The sequence below is a fragment of the Dermacentor andersoni genome, chromosome 1, assembly GCF_023375885.2.
Source record: "Dermacentor andersoni chromosome 1, qqDerAnde1_hic_scaffold, whole genome shotgun sequence".
NCBI lineage: Eukaryota > Metazoa > Arthropoda > Arachnida > Ixodida > Ixodidae > Dermacentor > Dermacentor andersoni.
Window position 1 is genome coordinate 153,911,384 of NC_092814.1, and position 12,599 is coordinate 153,923,982.

Below are 12,599 nucleotides of genomic sequence, written 5' to 3' on the forward strand. Positions count from 1 at the left end.
ATTGCTTTCTTTTGCATCTGCAACTCCATGCTATGGCTGCAAATTCCCACATTTCCTCGCCCTGCTCAATTTTGTGCCATCCTTGACAGCATTTCCCTTCCCTTGGAATCTATTCTGTTACTGTAATAGTTCGATGGTCATCTGCTCTATGCATTAAATGGCTTTCCCAACCCCATTTCTTACTCTAATCTTGATTAGAATATAACTGGAACTGACTTCTGTACAAAGCTGTAAAAGCTTCTTCCATGCAAATGCAGTTTGCAGATCTTGAAATGCAGGATTGGGCTCATGAAGGCAGAATAGACCATCAAAACTCAACCTGAAGACTAGTCTCCAGCACTGCAGTGTCAAACAGAGCATCAGGCTTACCTGATTCTCTTGGGTACATCGTACAGAAAATCATGTCTGTGAAACTGCCCGTGAACAGTGCCCCAGCTGTAAGTTGCCTCATAAGCGACCTCATAAAGTAACTGATGTGATCTCCACAATTGTGTACAAACTTTTCTTTAATGAGAATAAGCTAAAGTAGTCAACCTATAGACCTTTCCACCAGGGGTAGACAGGGCACCTCCTCTTTGAAACTTCTGCAGTGCTTCTGTGGAGGCCTCTCACCCAGTAAACTCCTTGTAAAGCTCTATAGCTAGCACATCTTTTACCTCGTTTAGGACATATTTAAAATTGAAAAATGGAAATTTTATTTGCTCTAATCATATGCTCATGGGATACAAAGGGTTGAAGGAATACAAACCTTGCAAACAATTGCTTAGCCAAAGTCAAGAAAACATTTGTAGGCTGCCTAAAGGCAAAGCATCCTTGGCCGAACCAGTTGATAGGAAATTATTGAGTAGAAATTAGTGACTCGGAAGTTGTCAGATTTTTCATTCTCGAGTACAAATCAAATGGGCAAGGACTATTCAAATTGTGTTAACAATTTTTAATAGTCGCACACCTCTTCGATAAAGACAAGTAGTAGTCTGATTGAACACATAGCTCATATAACTACCTAGATATTGTTCTAGATGCGAATTTACATTGGAGTTGCCAAATAGGTATGCTTTGTGAGAAATTGCATCTGGGTGTTGCCCATTGTTACGAGAGCAAGAACGTATTATTTTACACCCTTTATTGTTTCATGCACGTACACTTGCTTATTATACTGTATAGAATCATGGTGCTGTTCCTGCCACACCCACCTTGATCAATTAATGCAGGGAAAATCAGACATCCACCCGTTCATAGCAATTGCTACAAAGGAAACCCATACGGGTTCCTCGAAAGAAAAGCCTTGCAGTTGAAGAAAAATTCGCCCTGGTCGGGGACTCGAACCCGGGACCACTGCCTTTCCGGGGCAGCCGCTCTACCATCCGAGCTAACCAGGCGGTTAGCAGATGGTAGGGCGAAGTCAAATTTGTGAACAACTCGAAGTGACATAATAGTTTTGCGGAAACCCGCAAGGTGGAGAGAACTGCGAGGCTTTTCTTTCGAGGAACCCGTATGGGTTTCCTTTGTAGCAATTGCTATGAACGGGTGGATTTCTGATTTTCCCTTCATTAATTACTTCTCTCCACCTCAAACTTTTGCCTTTGCTTCGAGTTGTTGACAAATTTGACTTCGCCCTACCATCTGCTAGCCGCCTGGTTAGCTCAGATGGTAGAGCGGCTGCCCCGGAAAGGCGGTGGTCCCGGGTTCGAGTCCCGGACCAGGACGAATTTTTCTTCAACTGCGAGGCTTTTCTTTCGAGGAACCCGTATGGGTTTCCTTTGTAGCAATTGCTACGAATGGGTGGATGTCTGATTTTCCCTTCATTAATTACTTCTCTCCACCTTGCGGGTTTCCACAGAACTATTATGCCACCTTGATCAAGTACGACGATTACAAAAATCTGCACTTTGTATAATAACCCATAACACGCATGGTGGAAATCGCGGAAGCTCAGAGGATAGCGCAACTCGAAAGACTCTCCGGAACCAAGGCGGGCAGAGAAATCATGGAAAAGATCGGCACAAACTACCACGGAATGAACGGCCCCAAGACGCAGATTCACCCATACGTCCGAGCCGCAATAAACACGGAAAATATGCTGAAGAACATGTACCCCGTGCACAATGTCGAGAGAAGAAAATGCCGCACGAAAACGATTCTCAAAAACCACGGGGTGCGGGAGGGGGTGCTCTTCGTAGACGCCGCCCGGTACCCCCGAAACCGGGACGACAATATATAGTGGTGTCGGCGCTGACAAAGGTGCCTCCCTCTTCGCAATGGCGGTTGTATGCACGAAAGGAAAGACCGCGACTACGGGCTAGCTCCGTGAGGACCAGATCGTCGGAGGCAGCGGAATTAATTGAAACGACAATCGCATTGGCTGTAATCAACGGTCGGCAATAAGACAGAACAATAATCAGCGACTCCAAGACGGCCATTAGGAACTTCACAAAGGGCTGGATCTCCACCGACGCGGCCAAAATCCTGAACCTCAGAGCAGAAGACTTCAAGAACGGCAAAATCACACCCGAATACCTCAAATGGATCCCGGCACATATTGGAGAAGTAACCACGAATGCCCTTCCCAACTTCAACGAGAAGGCCCACCGAGCCGCGCGAGAACTAACCCACCGTGGCTCGGAAAGTGACGGCCCAACACCCCACAACCCCCGTGGAAGGGGGGAGGACTGCGGCGGAGGCGACGACGACGAAATAGCGATACAAGACGACAGGGACAGACTAGTCACGTACCACGACATAAAAAAAAAAAACGAGGAGAAGCATACCTACAAACAACTCGACAGGTCTCAAGAAAGAGATTGGAGAAGGTTGCAAGCCAGAACGTTCCTAAACCCAGCACATTTAAACAGAGTAAATTCAAGACAATACCCAGACGCGAGCTGCAAGCTCTGCAAGCACGAACATGCAGACATGGCACACATCTTATGGAAGTGCGCAGAGATCAGATCAATATATGCAGAGGACAACATAGAACCGGACCTTCTAGAGGAGCGATGGCTAAGCGCTCTTACTAGCTCGAAATTACACGACCAGCTATGGGCTATCCAACGGGCCCGGGCAGCGGTGGAAAAGCTATGCCTCACCGAACATAATGCCCAGGTACCAGGTGGCCTGAGGTCTACGCAGGCCCTTTTCTCATTAAAGTATTTTTCCGTCCGTCCGTCTTTTTAATACTTGCGCTCATTTCGATTTTCGCGCCTTTAAGCCGAAGCAGGCAGCGCGTGTTCTGGTTGGTGCTCGATGCCGTATCGTGAGTTCCCCCATAGTCCCCTTTTAGGCAGGAGGATGTCGCCAAGTTCCACCTTTTAACACTTGTGACCTTTATGGTGTGTTAAATATTTAAATACATTTATGAAATAAGCTACATTAGCTTCGTTCTATTGTAGCGCCACAGAACGGCGCTAAACACTCCTAGTCGGCTCTGGCTTGTATGGACCCCAAAATTTACTCCGTTTTACGGTTTGGTCTCGGAGGCCATGTACTTGTGTGCTTGTGCTCCCTCGTCTCGCGCTAGGCCAGTTGCATCATCAACATCACAGGCCCGGCTGTAAGTCAAGCGCTCAAGCCGCTAAAGTTGTGCGGTTTCTGTCATAGGCACGTGTTGTGTGTTTTACGGGGATCCCGACCGCAGTCGTGAGAGGTATGTTCTTCAGCAACTTTTATGTCTCTCCTTCTCATTTTTGGTTTGATCACCGCGACATTGATCACCTTCTGGTAATCTATATTTTGTCCAGCATGCTGAGCGTATGGTAAGTTTAGTCATGGAACACGCGTGTCTATGAAATTAAACGAAAAGTTATTTCAGCTTTAAGGCCACTGGAAAACAGTATATCAACTTCATAGTAAAACAAAAAACAAACAAACTTGCTGTTAATTGCAAAGAACAACTAGTTCGTGTCGCGTGCAAGCAGTTTCTGTGAAAACGTCAATAAAAAGATATCCGAAACAGTTATTTTAACGCAAAAGAATGACGTACTCTTGCGCTTTTCATGAATGAGGAACATGTGTGGATTAGCGGACTCAGCGATTCATTCTTGAGGTATACATGCCTGGAAGTTTCAAATCGGGTTACCTTGAACAATGCCTTGAAGTTCACATTAGAACCGGTCTCGACGTGCTATCATGCCATCGTGCCGGCGTGTCTGCCAAGCTGGCATATGTGAAAGTGGCACTAGACTTGACGTGCTTGCACGCTTAGCGATCAGTTTGTTACCGCTTCTTGTTGCAATCATGTGGGCCTCTTTAAGCTGTTACTGAATGCCGTTTCTTGCTTAACCCTGTAATGCCTCAAATGCTGGTTGAAGCGCGGGAAATTTAATGCAAAGCACATAGTTGCGTTATTTATAAGCGGGAGTAAAGTTTCGACGGCGGATAGTTTAGCAAGCCAATTACTAATTAATTAATGAATGCAATAATTAAGCCAAAGCTGAAACAAAACATCAGATTTTTTTTTCTACAGACGTATTCAATTTGTTCCAATTTTCCTTGACGTGAAACTGCTTGAGTATTACAGGGTTAAATGTGTGATGCCGACGTAACCGTTTCATCAAAACTATTTGATTTCCGCTATTGGCAATCAAAGTGTCTAAATTTTGCAGTATTCAAATACATGATAAGAAGACAGCAGTAGGGCTTGCATGTCATTTCTCATACAGTGTTAATTCGTTTTGTGTGTGTGATGTGCTTTCGTATTTCTGCCGTATATTTAGTGTGACGTCGCCCGGTGTAGGCGCTGTAATTTTAAGGCGCAGCGATATCCCAGTTGTTCACATGGCCAAAATGTAGTACTATGACGGCAACGTCATGGAACGCATTTTACAAAGAAGCGCCAGAAGTCTACCTGCTCTCAGTTAGGAAAGTGTAAGTGCTATTGTATAAGGCTTTTCTGCCAACCTGGATCACTGTGTAGGAGTGGTTAGAGCATTGGGCTGCTGTGCCGAGAGAACAGGGTTCGAAACCAACTGTCGGACTGACTTGAGTTGCAGAGTGTATAGCAACGTGTACATATGTGCCGCTATTCAACAAACCTCTTTCCCACCGACATGGGTCACTGTAGATGTGAGACTGAGTTTGTGCCACTTTTCAATGAAACTCTTTGATGGAGCTCTAGATATGTGCCAGTCAGTCTGTGCTGGCCTTTAATAAACCTCTTTCATGGCAACTTGGGTCACGGGGCATGTGCCAGTAGGTGTGTGCTGCTCTACATTGACAGAAAAGATCCTTTAAGTTTCTCTGATGCTGGGCGGAGTTGAACCCACTTCACAAGGGTTCCTCAATCACAGTAATCCAACACTTCAATGAAAGTCTCACGCCAATGCTTTAGCGAGCATTGCCATGAAGGCACTGGGTATGCACCACTCTTCAATAAGCCTCTCGCCAACTTGGGTGACTAAGTATGCGCCACAGGGGGTATGGAAAGCGAAGGAACGATTCACAGCGTTCACATGCACTGGCACGTGCCCCGCTTCTTGTCTAGGAGGCCAAGCGTGGCCTTCTTGGCAAGGCCACTAGATGGTGCAGTCTGTCCAGAAAGAAGCGGGATAGAAGAGCCTGGCTGCTACAGAAAGCGTTTCTCAGTGTTCGCACGCACCGGTGTGCCATACATATTGGAGGCAATGCGCAGGCTTTGCAGTGCTGCTGCTAGATGGCGCCGAGTGTTCTTAGGGAAGTGCGAAAGAGGAGTCCTGCTGCAGTACACGCCTGATACATAACTGGTTTTGATGGTGGCAATACATTGTATCGCTTTATTGATTCCATGCTAAACGTGTTGTCGTTGACAGTCACCGTGAGATGGGTTCTGCCGGATTTTTTCTTTACAGAACTGTCACAATGACCTCTGCAGCTGAGATACGTCAGAAGTTTATGGACTTCTTTGTCCAGAAGTATGACCATGTGTATGTCAAATCATCATCAGTCATTCCTCACGATGACCCTACACTTCTTTTTACTAATGCTGGCATGAATCAGGTTAGTGCAATTTCTTTCAGTGTGAAATTGAGGTGTAGATATGCACTTTTGTCTCTGAACATAGTGATCTTTGTGGAAATTTTTGGTATATTTTATGGCATGTAAAGTGCAAACATAGCAGACTACTTTCACCATGCTGAGAACTCTTTAGGTGTTTCCTTATTATGCAATAAAAAAGCAGTCTGTTTGGTTCATGAACTTTCCATGCTGCAAGGAATTTATGTTAATGTTTCTATACGTGCAATACCACCCATTGGACAGCTTGGAGGCTGAACTTTGTCACTTTTTGTTGCTTTTGTGGTTTTCCAGCACATTTGGGAGCCTTGATAAAGAAGTCCTGACCTTAGATGTCACCAAGTCTAGCTTCGGACCTACATTGCAATTCTTGAAATGAATAGCATGGAACATGGACTTTAGCTGCAGGTGTTCTGTGTTATTGTAGAGAAGAGTCAAAATAATGTATAAGGTTGTGCGTATTTTCAGCTCCCGCTGCTGTGTTTTATTATTGTGACCTCAAACTTCAGCATGCACTCATAGATTAGCTTTGTTTTTACCTTATGTTCAACTGTTATGAAGTGCAGATGTCAGTTCTGTTCTCTGCTAGTTCCTTTTCTTCATAAGGGTCTTCACAACATACCTACCACAAATGGTTAATGTGTCCTACCTTTACAATTTCCAGTCAGATGCGAGTATGGTGCTGACAGCCTTAGCGTCTGTGTAGTCTGGCCTTCCAGTGTTTTTTATCACAGTCTGTGTGAATCTATCGATGGATTATTAGATGCGCCTGACACAATGTCGGGAAGTTCTGGTGCTAGCTCAGAGTCCTTGGCGAGACCAACATGCCTTTAATTGAGCTGATCCAGCAGATGGTAATCACGAGAATGATTGCAGACATCTTTTACCATGGCAGTTGTATAGTTGCATAAAAGCAAGAAGACAATGGCAGGACAAATCTCTATTGGACAAATAGTGTTTTCGTTATGGACTGCCTCACTGCATAGCACAGGCATAGTGGCTAACTTCACTGCATAGCCAAAGCTACAAAACTTTTTCAGCATGGTTTAGCTTTGAGAAATGAAACTATGGGGAATGCACATATTTTGTATATTTTATATATTTTGTTACTTCCAGCACTTTCCAGCAACCTCACATGATTTCGCATGTAAGAATTTTGATGAATCTTCAAATTTCCACAAAAATAATATTCTGGAGATTTTTTATTAATTCTGAATCACTTCCACTCATAAGACCAACAATCAGGCTACAATTTTTAATATTGCAGTACATGTTGTGACTAGTATTTCTTGAAATAAAGAATACAATAAATTTACGACCACTAAAGGTAAACACATTTCTGGGAGCACAGTTACTGCCTAAGATTGATTTTGATTTTGCAGTTTTCGTGCTCAGCTCCTGAATTTTTAAATATCAGGTCGATAGGGCTATGTATGAGCATGCTAATTATTAACCATTTTAGAAAAATCAAATTCAAGAAATTCATGTTAAACAGTTTTAATAAAGCGAGAAATGTTTTCATATACAGAACCTGTCATTTAGCATACTTGCATTTTTATGGATTACTTTAAAGCTAGAGTGGCTTTGCAATAATAATGGGCACTTGCCAGTTTGTAAATTTAGTGTATTTGTGCATCACTCTGTCATTTGTGCTTGAAAGGCAGATGAGGCTAAGCGCATCATTGATTGAGACCAAGAGCTTGTGTTGCTGAACAATCAGTTGTAGACACTGCTGACTCAGCTTATGTGAAAGCATGCATATTTTATGGTGGAAGCAAGTGCTCAGATCTCAGTTTATCCTGTGCTAAGCAATATGTATTCAACATTGATAATGTTCATGCAGTTCTTGTGGTTCGATGTTATTCCTAACTCGCTGCATCCAAATACATTTTGACTGGATTTTGCTCTACTACTATCACATGGCATCTGTGAATTCAGAATGAAGTGTGTGGGAAAAAATAAAGTACTTTTGCGTAGTTACTCATGGTGAAACGAAATACAAATTCTGCCTTTTTTTTTTTTTCATTTGAATATGCAGTTCAAGCCAATCTTTTTGGGAACAGTTGACCCCAACAGTGAAGCAGGCAGGTACAAACGGGTTGTGGACACACAGAAGTGTATCCGTGCTGGTGGGAAGCACAATGACTTGGATGACGTAGGAAAGGATGTCTACCATCACACATTCTTTGAGATGCTTGGCAATTGGTCATTTGGTGACTTTTTCAAGGTAAGGTATGTTCTGCATAGCAGGGATTTAGATTTAATGTTGCTCTTGCTGATCTAGCTCGCTATATTATGTTTGCATTTAGTTGGTCATGCTGACAATTTCTCTATGTTTTGGAAGCGGGAGGAGCCTCCCTAATTGCAACACCGATCTTTTTGCTGCAGAAAGAAATATGTGCCTGGGCGTGGGAGCTGCTCACAGAAGTGTTCAAGCTACAGCCAGATCGCCTTTATGTTACCTATTTTGGAGGCAATGAAGCAGCTGGTTTGGAGCCAGATTTGGAGTGCAAAGAAATCTGGAAGAACCTTGGGTAAGTCCTTGCCCTGCAGATGTATTAGAAAATCCTGCATGCAGACTGTCTATGTTAATATCAGCCGTGGTGGCTGCATTATGATTGGGGCAGAATGCAGAAAGTGCTTGTGCACTGTGCTTTGTGTGCTCATTAAAGAACTTCAGATGTACAAAATTATTTTGGAGCCCCCAACTACGGCATCTCTCATAGCCTGAAAATTGCTGTGGGATGTTTAACTATCGAATCTATTTTAATATTAAGGTGTGCTATATTGGTTGGAATTTACCACTATGAAGCAAACCACGAACAAAGTTGAAAATTTGAATTTTGCTTTCTCAGATCTGGCAGTGGGATGCAAATGCAGAATAAGTTATCTTCAGTTGCAGGAAATGTTCTTAACTGCAGCATGGCATGCAAATTGTAGCAGAATTATGGACAAGAGATTCGGTAGGTAGTGAGGTTTAGTCAAAGACAGAGCAATGCAGATGCAGTTATTGTCACAGGAGTGGCATTGTGGTTGCAAACAAGACCAAAATGTTGGTACACAAGTGTTCGACATATGCACAGATGCAGACAGGCATGTGCACAAACAGAGAGAGGCACAGTCAGATTATTATGTCATTGCAGGTTCTTATTACAGTGCCAACAAATCTTTCAACTAATTTGCAAAGTGTAGTACTTATCACACAAAATGGGACAAAATTACTCTAACTGGCCATATGAAGCCAACAGGTAATGAACATGAAGCCAAGGGAAAAAAAAGCCTAGAGGAGATGTACTGTTTCATTTTTTTTTCTCTCTTGAAATAATATAAATTTGTAATGACCTGATTACTTTTTTTTAAATGCAGGAAATGTTTCATAGAAGTAAGGATTCATCCCTCCTGTGCTTTCCTTGGCATCATGTGGTTGTCTAATACCCACCTGCCTTGGTGGTGTAGTGGCTTTGGTGTTGCATTGCTAAGCCCGAGGGTGCGGGATCAAATCCCAGGTGCAGCGAATGCATTTCTGTGGGGGCAAAATGCAAGAATGCCCATGTACCATGCATTAGGTGCATGTAAAGAACCCCTGGTGCTCAAAATTAATCCGGAATCCCCTTCTGTGGAGTGCCTCATAATCATATTGTTGTTTTGGCATGTACTATAACCCCAGAATTTAAAGTTGTTTAATATCCCCGCCACTTGCTTACTCTCAGTGAGCATTGTAACCAAAGACCATTGAGATACACCAGCCTCATTGGTGCCTTTGTGCGAGATAGAAGGGAAACTGAGGCCCATGGATTTCAGTGGCCTTTGGTTTCCATGGTCATTAAAAGCAAATGTGTGACAGCACATTTGAGCCCTTTGGGTTCCTCTGATTACTTTTGTTCATGTCTCTGCAAGTATCAGATTGAGATTTGTTCATGGTTTTAGTAGTTGTCACTTTCAATTTTACGATTGAGAACTGTATGTAACACATCTTTAAGACAAAAATATTCAGATGATGGTTTTGCATGTAAAACACCAGAATTTAATTTAGACAAGGATATTGTGCTGTTTCTAAGTGGCAGTTATGTAGAACGTATTGTGATGAGCTGCTTCTCTGATGTGAAAGAAGATGACGACGGTCAACAGGACATTGCACGTGCATCTCTTTGGCCGTCTTGCCTACCTGAACCTGTACGTAACTTTTACATGAACATTCTCTTACTTTTTTCCTTGTTGGCACTCCTTTACAATATTTTCTGTGTGGTGTCATGTGGTATTGGTATGTGCATTTTAGCCTGTGCAGTGGCCATGCTCTAATCTCTGCTGAAAGCTGTTGATATGGAATAAAGTGAATATTTCTTGATGTCAATATTGGCCATAATAGCATTCTACTAAAAAAGTTGCTATTTAGGCCATAATGAAAGTGTAAAGAGGATGTGGTACTGCCTTGTTAAAAATATACTAAAACTATGTTCGATGTGGTTGCTACTTTTACATTAGGTTGATCCAGACTTCCATAGTTTTCTGTGTGTGTTTTTTCTTACCTTTTTAATATAACAGTTGAGCCCTCTTTCATTTTGTTTATTTTTACTTAGTTGTTTCTTTTTTTTTTTCTGTTAGTATTCCTGAGGATCGCATTTTGCCTGGGAGTATGAAAGATAACTTCTGGGAGATGGGTGAGACTGGCCCTTGTGGACCATGCTCTGAAATTCACTATGACCGTATTGGTGGTCGCAACGTTGCCCATCTTGTCAATGCTGATGTTCCTGAGGTCCTTGAAATCTGGAACCTAGTGTTCATCCAGTACAACAGGTGAGGAGCTTGAACCTTTTGCTGCGTGATGTCCACTACAGTGGACAAACTTTGGTGATTTTTGAGCAACTTTAGTGCTTCCAAGAAGCTCTTGTGCATATTGTCAACTTCAGTGGACAACATAAGTTTTCTATAGCAGCTCTGGAAGGTGCCACCAAGCACCGTTTTCCCCCAACTCTGCTTCAAAGATAGCGCCGTTTTGTTCCTGCGACTAAGTCATGCTTGTCCCTTAACTTTTACTTGTAACTCTCATGACATTGTGGTTTAGTACATATAATCATCTACATGGGATGGAAGAAGCCTTTGCAGGCAAGACCTGTCAATATTGTCGCTGAGTGAAGACAAGTTCTTTCTGCAGAACACATATTCTGAAATGTCCACTGTAGTGGACACCATGCATAACAGGAACACGTGCGTGGGAGCATTTTCTGAACAGTGTAGTCTTTGCACCTTTCACTTTCAGTTTTATTGTTTTCGATATTTGCCTTTTATTTTCATGCAATGACCCTTTGTTCATCATGTTATTCAGTGAGCCAATAGGAAGAAACAATCAAATCAGTTACCAGTAACTCCTGCCACAGCAAAATCAAAGCCACCTGTCAAAGCAAGTTTAGTTGCCACCGCGTGTGTTATGGCAATGTCAGTCACTTTTCACCTTAGGGAAAATGTGCAGCACAAGAATGTAAAATGTTGTATGGCAAGTTCAAAGCGAAATATACAGTCGAACCTCGATATATCGAACAGCGTGGTGATTGCGAAATAGTTCAATATAGCCAGAATTCGATATATAAAATCACGTAAAAAATGCGTCAAAAACTTTTCCAAATCAATGAATGAACCAAGGGCGCGATCAGATGTTGTTCGGAGCACACATTCAGTTGTGCCATGCGCAATTAGCCTAGGCAGCACCGACTTCGTCAGCCGCGCGAAGTCGAGGTGGCCTAGGCCGAACGCGCGCGGCTCAATAGAATGCGCGCTCCGAACAACAATCCCCAATCGCGCCCCAATCCTGGCACAGGCAATACGCACTTGAAGCTTCACACAAAGTATTTATTTATTTGGCTGACAGTACTGCAGCAGTGCAGCCCGCTTCTTATTGGCAGCCGCGTGCTTAAACACGGAGTCCTCAACATGGTCTAAACAATCCACAAGCGATTGGCCAGTGCCATCTATTGCGCAGTGGTGTAGAAGGGCCAGAGCAGCTACAGCCCCAGTTGAATTCAGGAGCGGGACAGCATCAGCACTTGTGGGATCAACCTCGGCAGCGTCTTCGTTTGGCCGCTACTTCTGCTGTGATATCTAAGTCCGTCAAACGAAAGATTTTGAAACTGTCAATTACAAAGTATTAAGTGGTGACTGCCAAGGCGTGTATGAGTGAGCCCAGTGAGCGTGCGCTGTCGCATGTCTTTGTGGATGCAAACCGCCAGTCCTCCCAAGGCGCGGCAGGCGCAGAGCGCGGCATCGCAGAGGAGTCAGTGCGGCAAATGCAGTGTTCCGTTGATGTCGAACTAGCCAAGCCGGCGCGTGCGTGCGCCGCTATGTTCAAATGGTGCCCTCAGCGCGACCGTAGGAGTTGGGAACGCCCATCACGCCACCACTATTTTCGAGGGTGTTGCAGGAAAGCTCACTGCCTGTCAACGGAGTGCATGTGGTCTGGGGTGGTGGAGTTCGATATATCCATTTTACGCCTGACCCGTTCGAAATAAAAATTTGAGAATGCATGCGATTTTCCAGTTGATATAGAAAGTGTTCGATATACGCAATAATTCGATATATGCCTGTTTGATATATCGAGGTTTGACTGTAATTGCTTTAAACGC

The 12,599-nt window shown here is 43.5% G+C and overlaps 1 protein-coding gene across 1 annotated transcript in view; it reads left to right on the forward strand.

The window, feature by feature from the left end:
• The first annotated feature begins 3,522 nt into the window (after positions 1-3,522).
• AlaRS (alanine--tRNA ligase, cytoplasmic) overlaps positions 3,523-12,599 on the forward strand; it is a 79,318-nt gene continuing 70,241 nt past the window's right edge. Inside the window, exons 1-5 of the mRNA XM_050194374.3 lie at positions 3,523-3,643; positions 5,823-5,970; positions 8,024-8,212; positions 8,374-8,519; positions 10,588-10,779. Coding sequence (XP_050050331.1) covers positions 5,833-5,970; positions 8,024-8,212; positions 8,374-8,519; positions 10,588-10,779 — 665 coding nt within the window. The 5' untranslated portion in view covers positions 3,523-3,643; positions 5,823-5,832. The remainder of the gene's footprint in view (positions 3,644-5,822; positions 5,971-8,023; positions 8,213-8,373; positions 8,520-10,587; positions 10,780-12,599) is intronic.